This window comes from Barbus barbus (genome assembly GCF_936440315.1).
Source record: "Barbus barbus genome assembly, chromosome: 9".
NCBI lineage: Eukaryota > Metazoa > Chordata > Actinopteri > Cypriniformes > Cyprinidae > Barbus > Barbus barbus.
Window position 1 is genome coordinate 11321642 of NC_136737.1, and position 10705 is coordinate 11332346.

A 10705-nucleotide genomic window follows, 5' to 3' on the forward strand; every position below is an offset into this window, starting at 1 on the left:
CGTCGTGCCGCATCCAGTGTAGACAGCATCACCGATTATAATGGGTTCTATTGTCTTTTGTCGCGTGGTGTCCCTCATGTCCAGTGTAAGAGTTAGGAAATCATTATAATGCAGCAACAGATAGCCAGATTGAAAGATTAATTTACCTCCCAAGTCTTTCTCCTTTAAAATCAGTTTTACATAAACTCTGTATCATAAATCTCTTTGAACCGCATCCAAATTTTGTAACATCTGACAGGAAAAGTTTTAGAGATGTATTACAGATGAGCAAACACTCTGAAAGCATCTTCCAGATGAAAATGTGCTCATCAAATAGGCTAGAATTCTCTGCAGTGTGTTACCCTAATTTTCGTTTTCTGTTTCAGTTCTAAGCAAAGCAGTTTTAGATCAATTGTTTTCAATCATCGGAAAAAAATAGATGTATAGAGCTGATCCCAGATGCCCAATCGCTGTCAGAAGATATTATTTTGTCTGGTGTCCAAAACCTGTGAAAACAAAGTCTAGTGATTAGATCATGTCAACAGTGTGGCTCATACTTGAAGCAAAGTTTTGCCTGAATGATGATTAGATTCAGTTTTGGATGGCTGCATTTAATCTGTGAAAGCACGTACAGAATGATGCGTCTGGAGTGTGATAGAGTAAACAATAATAGCATCTGCAGCAGCAGCAACGGCAGCAGCGGTAACCTCCCCCGGGTCGTAATGCCCTCTCAGTAAGGAGATTTAATTCCACAGGGGGCCCTGTTGGCCTACTTGTTAAGGTTACCACTACATCTTTCTTGGGGGGGGGGGGGGGGGGGGGGGTTATTTATAGTTATTTTCAAATCTTCAATGTACTGTCATTATAAAATAACGTCATTATTATTGTTTAATTCTAACAATTAAGTTCCTATTAAAAACTAACCAAAATTAAAAATAATTTGTTTATAATTTTTGCAAAGGAGATACTTGATGTTGTATTGGCATCGGTATTGGCTCTAACAATTAAGTTCCTATTAAAAACTAACCAAAATTAAAAATAATTTGTTTATAATTTTTGCACAGGAGATACTTGATGTTGTATTGGCATCGGTATTGGCATCGACCAAAAATGAGTTGAAAAATATCAGCATATCTGATATCGGCAAAATCCAATATCGTGCATCTCTAAAAATGATTAAAACAATCTAATTATCAATTTAAAAAATCATCTAAAATAATCAACAATCAGTTAATTAATTGCTCTAATAATCTTTTATTAATCAATTATCAACAATTGTTTGATGCAGTCTATACAGATCAGAACTCAAACTACTTGCTGTAATTTCAGACATGCATTTTTTTTATGACCAGTTAAAGAGGAAAAATAAGTGAAACTCTTCCCACATGAATGGCAGTGATACGGCTTCTCTCCAGTGTGGATCCTCTTATGTATTCTCAGATATTGTGACCGACTGAATCTTTTTTCACATTGTGAACACTTGTAAGGTTTTTCTTCACTGTGAATTCTCTGGTGCTGTTTCAGTTCGTCAGTTGTAATAAAGGTTTTCCCACAATCAAAGCACATATGTTCCTTCACACCATTGTGTCTTTTCTGGTGTATTTTTAAATTACTAATCTGACTAAAACTCTTTCCACACAAAGAACATACATAAGGCCTCTCCTTTGTATGAACTTTCATGTGGTCCTTCAGGAAATCTGCCCTAAAAAACTTTTTACCGCACTGGTCACAGCTATATAGTCTTTCTCTAGAATGAGTAAGCAGATGTACTTTAAAAACGCCTGATTTTCTGAAACTCTTTCCACATTGATCACATTTGTGTAGATTCTCTCCAGTGTGGATTTTCATGTGATTATTAAGGGCTTGTTTTCGTGCGTAACTCATCCCACACTGAGCACACGTGTGCGGTTTCTCTCCAGTGTGGATTGTCATGTGATCACTGAGTAAACGTTTTACTCCAAAGCTCTTCCCGCACTGATCACATGTGTATGGCTTCTCTCCGGTGTGGATTTTCATGTGTGTGTTAAGGTTGTGTTTTAGTGAAAAAGTCTTCCCGCACTGATCACATGCGTATGGCTTCTCTCCAGTGTGGACTTTCATGTGATCATTAAGGTTTCCTTTTCGTGTGAAACTCTTCCCACATTGATCACACGTGTACGGCCTCTCTCCAGTGTGAACTCTTATATGAAGTCTAAGACCTTGTTTATTTGGGAAAGTTTTTTCACACTGAAGGCAGGTGAAAGATTTTTCTCCAGTTTTGACATGATGATGATTCTCCTCCGATTCACTCATGTCTTTACTCTCCTCATTCTCTTCCATCAGCTCTAAAATGAAAGAAGAGATATATGTAAATTTTGGCGCTGTAGTGCTAATTAAAAACAACACTGCATGCATCTTGCGGATGAACATTGTTGCCGGAACATTGTTGCAGGGTCACAGGGGAGTAAATTCCAGTAAAAGAAAATTCAAAGAGAGAAATTTGAATGGAATAACATAAAAGTGAGCATAAATGCAGCAAAAGAAAACTGCAATAGGATATTATGATTCATTTTGAATTTAGGGCTGTGTGGTTAATCAAAATTGATTTCTGATTTCGATTTTGACTTATGGAACGCAGCACAATAATCTTCGTTCCCCTTGGTTATGCAATTTCTCATTTTGTCTTTTGTTATAAATCCTGTGTATGTTCCTTTCCTCTCCTTTAAATCTGCATGCTTTCATCCCTCCCTAAAAGCCCAAACTTGATGTCCAAAACAGCCAAATCAGTTAAAATGTTTGTTGTAAAATGAACTGTACTGTGGGATGTGCTTGATATTAATATTATAAAAGTGTTATTTAAAGCGCTTTTAAAGCGAACTCACTGTTTTCCCTTGGCGCTTTCTGTGCATGCGTTCTGATACGGAGTGGAACATGGACAAGCAAAATATAGGCTTCTGGGTTTGAGGCTGCGCATAACCGATCAGCTGCACACAAAATAGCTATCTTGGCAAGTATTCATACAAGCACGGCCGGTTTATGTCTGCAATGAAAATTAGGAGAAAATCAGATGTGTGTTGAAGCCTATTTGTTGGAAAGGCTAGGCTCTGGCTTTAACTATAAACAGTAAACACTCCTGTGGTGTCAGGACACAAAGAATAAGGAGACCAGAGCTTCTTTCCAGAGTGCATTGAATATTAATCTAAAAATAACAAACATAACATTGATGAGTACTTGTTTACAAAAGAATCATTCACTTCTTAATCAATAACATCTATAAATAATAGCCTAGTTACAGCTTTAACTATGCAGAGGATGTGCAATTGAAGAAAATAGAATTGGTCTGATCACACGAAATGACTTTGACAGTAATATATATTACTAAATCCAAGTGCATTCACAAACAATACAATTTCCTAAAATCAAAAATGGGCAATACTGATTAATCCTTATGCAGTATCAAAAGTTAACAGATGACAGACCGATTACAATGTCAATTGTTAAATTTAACTCTGTATTTTGCAAAAATTGCGTCGCACATCTTGCTTATATATTAAGCATGAAATGTCCGTGCATGCCCATACAAACACACAAAAAATAATACACTTCAAACATGGTTGACAACATATAGAAATCGAAGAATATTTACTTTATGGTCATGTACCAAGTTACACTCTGAACCCCAAAACACCAACGAGCATCAAAATGACAGGAATTCTAGACGCGCAGCTGCTGAGAGAGAGCACAGTATACCATTTCTTCTTCTTCTTCTTTGAGCATCCAAAAACGTTGCATTACCGCCACCTTCTGGATTACTCTTCTGCCATGTTACTCCTGTTTATTTCCCTATTCTCCTCATCAGGCCCCTTCTAATTAAGAAATGATAAATATTACTTCTGCCTTGTCCATTTACACCACTTTGCAGTATATATGTTAGGTCTGTCCCTGACAACCCACCTCTTCTTAATTCTTCGGTCATATTTCTATTTGTTAATGTGTCCTCCTACTCTTAAATCTCGTCATCACTATTTCTTCTGTCCTAGTCCTTCCCCAGTTCCTCACATTACCAACTTTATTTTGAATAGCATACTAATGTCTTATTTAAGATTAGTTCACCTCCCAAGACTTTCACCTTTAAAAATCTGTTTCACATACACTCTAAATCATAAACATCTTAACCCTTGTGCACCCTTATGGATATTTTTGTCCATTTTTTTGTTTGTTTATAATTTTGCCTGTGTTAACGCTAACTGCATAAATTTTGGCTCAGGTGTGTATTTTTATTGGAATTTTAATATTCCATTTCCTTTAATAAATCTATTTTACACTAGTAGGTACACAAAATTGTTACACTCAGAACCTTTTGGACAAAAATGTCTCCATTGAAACCCATTAAAACAGCTATTTTTAATCACAGTGCCGTTTAACTGTAAAATTATGCAATTTTTGTTAATAGGCTTTCATTCTGTTGGCAAGGCTTCAAAATTAAATTTTTTACCAGATGGTGCCATTTTTTCAGGTTTGGTCTATAAAGCAAATACTTGCTTTATTCCTGTTTTCTACTTCTGCGTATTATAGAGCCAATTGGATAAATAATGCAGCTATAATTGTGTGGGTGTGTTGGTATGGATGTCAGAGTATGGTTTGTATGTGTGTCATAAAAAAAAAAAACATTGTGTGTGTATGTGTGTTCTTGTAAAAATTGAGAGAGAAATTCTACTGCAAATCACAAATCCAACCACTATGTGCACCAGCAGAGTTTTGCTGGCAAAACTCTGCTGGTGGGAAATTTGGTACTGCGCCCAAACAAAATTTTACTAAAAGCTAATTTTTTGAGATATCAATCTCAAATTTGGAACACAACTTGTTTAGATTCATGGCTTTGATTTTCTAGCAGGTCTAGAGTTCAACATGTTTCATATATAAAATATTGTTCATAAATCATTTTCATGAACTTAAACCTGTATAACTTTTTTTTTTGGTTTCACTTTTTAAACTTATTTTACTTCAACAATAATCTGCCACGGGTCTTCTTTAAAATGAGATCACACTTAAGTCTCTGCTCCCAAGCTCCCAACTTTTATGACCGTTTTTTTGACATGGACATTTTTGTCCACTATACACCTAAGTGTAACTTTTTTTTATTGATGCACAAGGGTTAAAGACATTATGAAAATTGTGTAACATCCGACGGGAAAAGTTTTAGAGATGCATTGCTAGAATACTCATTATATACAGTACAAAACATACATAAACAGGCGGCTTCTAATAATTATCATGTTTATGTTATTGCACATAATGCTCCTGTTGAGAAAAAACAATCATATCTACATGCTCTGGTGAAAGTCAATAAAGCCATCTGCAGAGAAAAAGTGCTTTGTTGGCACAGGCATTGCAGGGACACGCAGATAATGGTTTGCTATGCGACCAAGTTAGTTAAAGAAATTAGTATTCCCTTTCTACCGATAAATCAGATCTAGTGTAAATAAAATATAGATAAGAGCAGAAGCAGAAGACGAAGTGATGATAATACAAATACCAGATTTTTGAGTCTTATTATACCAAAGCAAAAAACAAGGGAAAAGCTTGACAACATAGTCCTGCAAAGGTAAAAACCACAAAAGACACAAAGACATTAATTTATTTCTTACAAACCATACAATTAAACAACAATAGCGAGCATTGCATGAGAAATAAAATATTTAAAAGATTAAGTAATATAAAATATAAAAACACAGAATGACAAATGAATAACAATAATCATAAAATGATTAACAATAATGATTAATAAAAAAATTATTCATCTGAAATAATCAAGTCAGTTCATTATTGTTCTAATAATCTTTGATTACAATATAGTTTTTTGATGCAGTCTTACAGATCAAACTCTAACTACTTACTGTAATTTCAGACATGCATTTTCTTTTATGACAGATTAGAGAAGAAAAATTAGTGAAACGCTTCCCACATGAATGGCAGTGATGCGGCTTCTCTCCAGTGTGGATCCTCTCATGTATTTTCAGAGATTCTGACCGTTTGAATCTCTTGTCACAGTGTGAACACTTGTAAGGTGTTTCTCTGGTGTGAACGGCCCTGTGCTGTTTCAGTTCACCATCTGTAAAAAAGGTCTTCCCACACTCAGAGCAAGCATGATCCTTCACACCGCTGTGTCTTTTCTGGTGTAATTTAAAATGAGCAGTATTTCTAAAACTCTTTCCACACAAAGAACATACGTAAGGCCTCTCCTTAGTATGAACTTTCATGTGGTCCTTCAGGAAATCTGCCCTAAAAAACTTTTTACCGCACTGGTCACAGTTAAATCGTCTTTCTCTAGAATGAGTAAGCAGATGTACTTTAAAAACGCCTGATTTTCTGAAACTCTTTCCACATTGATCACACTTGTGTAGATTCTCTCCAGTGTGGATTTTCATGTGATTATTAAGGGCTTCTTTTCGTGTGTAACTCACCCCACACTGAGCACACGTGTGCGGTTTCTCTCCAGTGTGCATTTTCATGTGTTCATTAAGGTATGCTTTTCGTGCGCAACTCTTTCCACACTGATCACATGCAAATGGCTTCTCCCCAGTGTGGATTCTCATGTGATTATTAAGGGCTTCTTTTCGTTTGAAACTCTTGTCACAGTGTGAGCACTTATAAGGTGTTTCTGTAGTGTGAATGGTCCTGTGCACTTTCAGTTCACCGTCTGTAAAAAAAGTCTTCCCACACTCAGAGCAAGCATGATCCTTCACACCGCTGTGTCTTTTCTGGTGTATTTTAAAATGAGCAGTATTTCTAAAACTCTTTCCACACAAAGAACATACATAAGGCCTCTCCTTAGTATGAACTTTCATGTGGTCCTTCAGGAAATCTGCCCTAAAAAACTTCTTACCACACTGGTCACAGTTAAATCGTCTTTCTCTAGAATGAGTAAGCAGATGTACTTTAAAAACGCCTGATTTTCTGAAACTCTTTCCACATTGATCACACTTGTGTAGATTCTCTCCAGTGTGGATTTTCATGTGATTATTAAGGGCTTGTTTTCGTGCGTAACTCACCCCACACTGAGCACACGTGTGCGGTTTCTCTCCAGTGTGGATTTTCATGTGTTCATTAAGGTATGCTTTTCGTGCGCAACTCTTTCCACACTGATCACATGCATAAGGCTTCTCCCCAGAGTGGGTTTTCATGTGTTCTTTAAAGTTACCTTTATGTGTGAATCTCTTCCCGCACTGATCACATGCGTATGGCTTCTCTCCAGTGTGGATTTTCATGTGATAATTAAGGTATCCTTTTTGTGCGTAGCTCTTTCCACACTGATCACATGCATATGGCTTCTCCCTAGTGTGGATTTTCATGTGTTCATTAAGTTTACCTTTATGTGTGAATCTCTTCCCGCACTGATCACACGCGTATGGCTTCTCTCCAGTGTGGATTTTCATGTGATAATTAAGGTTTCCTTTTTGTGCAAAAATCTTCCCACATTGATCACATTTGTGCGGCTTCTCTCCAGTGTGGATCCTCATATGTTCCTCAAGGTTTCCTCTAAATGGGAAACTCTTCCCACATTGATCACATGTGTATGGCTTCTCCAGAGTGTGGGTTTTCTTATGTTCATCAAGGTTTTGTTTTTGTGTGAAAATCTTCTTGCACTCATCACATGCATATGGCTTTCCTCCACTATGAAATTTTATGTGAAGGTCAAGATTTTGTTTGCATGAGAAACTCTTTCCACACTGAGGGCAAGTGAAACATATATTCTCGTTTTTCAATGGGGAACTCCAGGATGTTTCTTCAGTTTTGACCTGATGTTTCTCCCCCGCTTCCATGAGTTCTTCAATCTCCTTGTTCTCTTCTATCAGGTCTAAAATAAAAGTATACATTTTTTTTTAAAGTTTCAATACTTTGATTTCTATTAGTTTGAAATCTACCAAAAAAAGTTTTACAATAACTTGTGCTACCAATGGTGATTAAACCTAAGAAACGCAAAGTTAGCTCAGAACTGTGCAAATTATTCTTATTGTTATACTCTACTCTCAAATTGTTCATGTTAACAACACCAATATTGTGTGACTATGTATTCAGTGTGTATTAACGTTATCTGTAGATTTGAATTTCCGTACAGTATAATCATCAAACCATTCGAATGTCATCAAAAGAAATGGTTCTTTTAACCTTAAAAATGTACAATTTAATGTTCTTTAGAACTTGTTCTCTTTTAAATACAAATCTTTTGAAAGTACAGTAATCCCACATTCGCATTCAGACACGACATAACTCAAAGCGAATGACCGGAACCACTCAAATTATAAAACATTTTTTACAAGCTTACTGATGTGAATCAAAGGTACAGAGATAGTTTTGAACACTGATTGGTTATGTAGATGCAGCTTTAAGTATTACAACCTTATTAAATAATTAAGAACAAACACCAACCTATTTGTTGTTCATTATCTTCCTGTTTTATTTCGCAGGGCTCTGGATCATTCATGTTTTCAATTTTCTTTCACAAACTTAATTTTCTTCACTTTTAGGCTAATGGGACTATTCCAGCATTTCAGACGCTGAAGGTGAATCGCTGTGGGATAGGAACAACAGAAATGCCAAAATCAAAAATAAATCAGTTATCAAACCAATGCTTTCATCATCAAATCGAGTGTTACAATTAAGGCTCTTCTTGTCAATATTAGATCATATTAAAAATACATTAACCCACAGACAAAAAAAAAATAATTATAAATAAAAATGTAGATATGAATTAGTTTGAAAACAAATCAAGTTCGACTCCCATTAATCCCCCTCACAGATCATACTTGCCTTTTGTGGCATTCAAAAACAGTACCATTATTGCTCCAAATAATCGAAATGATCAAAAGCACGAGCATAAAATCACAAAATGTTTTTAGCAGTAGTGCCTCATATCGTTGTCTGCTAGGCTTAATATTTTCAGTCAGCAGACGCCAGAAAAGACGCGCAAATAGCGCTGAACCAGATTAAAATACAGAATGTCTCCGTAAAATGCTGCTTTAACAAACTCTGTTTTTATAATTGTACAGTTATATGCAGAACCGTGAACTGAGCGTCTTACCTCAGCAGACCCAACAACGCAGACTGGTAGCGTCGTCTTGTTGTTTCAGGGCGGATCGTGGACACATAAGCGCATTACCGCCACCTATCGCCCAATGAACCATTGACACTAAGCGAGTTGGTTTGATCCCGATTGTTGCTCAACACATAGTGTCACGTTTCATATTTAATTTCACGTAGTGAGAAATATTAAACTACCAATACGCCCTATTTTACTAACTTTTTTGGATAAACCAGTAAAAACTAAACGAAGAAATGCTAATTTTGCAAAGAACCAGCTATCAAAGTACAGATTCTATGCAACATGAAACATAAATAGCTTTTTATTATTTTATTTGTTTTCCCAACAGATCATAAAGCAGATTATATAGTAAATCTGCTAAATATCAAAATTGTTATGAGTGACAGCAATAATAACTGTAGCAACATTCTGGAATCAGTAAAACAATACTTTACAAAAATTTTTTTTTTTTTTACAAAAATAGTATTAATGACCAAAGACTCATTGTTTTTAAATGTAATCCCCCTAAAGACCCCCACTTCCCACACTGATCACACGTGAAAGGTTAAGTTCAGGTTCTTTGTATGACAAATAGGTTTCATCAGTCCGGTCTTTAGCTTGCAACCAAAAAACAACTGCATTAAGCTTCATAGGGCATCTTTGACAATGGTATACTATAAAACCCCTTTTTGAATCCTGATTCTGAAATCCAAAGGCACAAGAACACATTTTTCTCTTATTCCGTGGATTTCCCTCAATTCCCTGCTGAAAAAAAAACATCTAAAACCAGCCTAGGCTGTTGGCTGGTCTTAGCTGGTCACCCAGCCGGGCTAGGCTGGTCAGGCTGGTTTTAGCTGGTTGTTCCAGCTGGTCTCCCAGCCTGACCAGCTGGGAAAGTGGCCAAAATCCCTCTAAAACCAGTCTGCTGACCAGCTATGACCAGCTAAGATCAGGCTGGATGACCAGCTAAAACCAGCCAACCAGCTCAGGCTGGTTTTAGCTGTGGTTTTTTTTTTTGCAGGGTTGTTACCACTGTTTTTCTGCCACTACAACACACAGCTGCTAACATTTAACTGTGATGTCTGCTTACAAACAGTCTATGATCTGTGGAGGAATATTCAATTGCTCACTCGAGGGACCAAAACTGGTCATTTTAAAACATGAAAAAAGAGCTTTATTGAGGCGATCTTAATTTTTTTTTTTTGCACCTCAAGTGACGACCAGATGGCGGCGTGCTTTTATTTACCAGATGTTTACACTATCAAAAAAGTACTAAAAATACCAGTATTACCATGTTTTTTTTTGTTGTTGTTTTTTTTTTTTAACATTTTTAACATAGTAATACAATTTACTTTGAGACACGGCTAATGGTATTATTGTAGCTTATAGTGCCTTATAACAATCATTCATTAGCCTACAGTTAGCCTACTTTTTGTTAGGCTAATTTGCAAAGAATCCTCTAAATAAACATGTCGGTCGAAACAGAAATGAGAAATCCAGATGAATATGTTGCAACCTTTTTTTTATTATTTTTTTTTTATGTCTTTAAAGTAAGCAAAGTTAGAATGTTGAGGATACGGCAAGACACCAGGAACAGGAGTCAGACAGTTTTCACGCCGTGAGAAAGACGTCCTCACGTACGTCTCCGTGGGGGGCGGGGCCACA

General features: G+C 36.3%; 2 protein-coding genes across 3 annotated transcripts; both read right to left on the reverse strand.

Annotated features, from left to right (window-relative positions):
• Positions 1-1211: 1211 nt before the first annotated feature.
• LOC306875212 (uncharacterized protein) lies at positions 1212-3736 on the reverse strand. 2 transcript variants are annotated; one of them, XR_013784720.1, is made up of 3 exons: positions 3605-3728; positions 2841-2998; positions 1212-2303 (listed from the first exon to the last, which is right to left on the reverse strand). XR_013784720.1 is itself a non-coding variant. In XM_079425675.1 (2 exons), the coding sequence occupies exon 2, from the start codon at positions 2296-2298 to the stop codon at positions 1285-1287; it is 1014 nt and encodes a 337-aa protein (XP_079281801.1). In that variant the 5' UTR covers positions 2299-2303; positions 3605-3736; the 3' UTR covers positions 1222-1284. The 2 variants fall into 2 exon arrangements, 1 of the variants encoding a protein (XP_079281801.1); XM_079425675.1 differs by lacking the exon at positions 2841-2998 and having other exon boundaries at positions 1222-2303; positions 3605-3736.
• A 1842-nt stretch (positions 3737-5578) lies between these two features.
• LOC306874806 (uncharacterized protein) lies at positions 5579-9077 on the reverse strand. Its single transcript, XM_079425069.1, has 3 exons — positions 9041-9077; positions 8389-8530; positions 5579-7816 (listed from the first exon to the last, which is right to left on the reverse strand). Exons 2-3 carry the CDS (start codon positions 8441-8443, stop codon positions 5844-5846), a joined length of 2028 nt encoding a protein of 675 aa, XP_079281195.1. The 5' UTR covers positions 8444-8530; positions 9041-9077; the 3' UTR covers positions 5579-5843.
• Positions 9078-10705: the final 1628 nt, after the last annotated feature.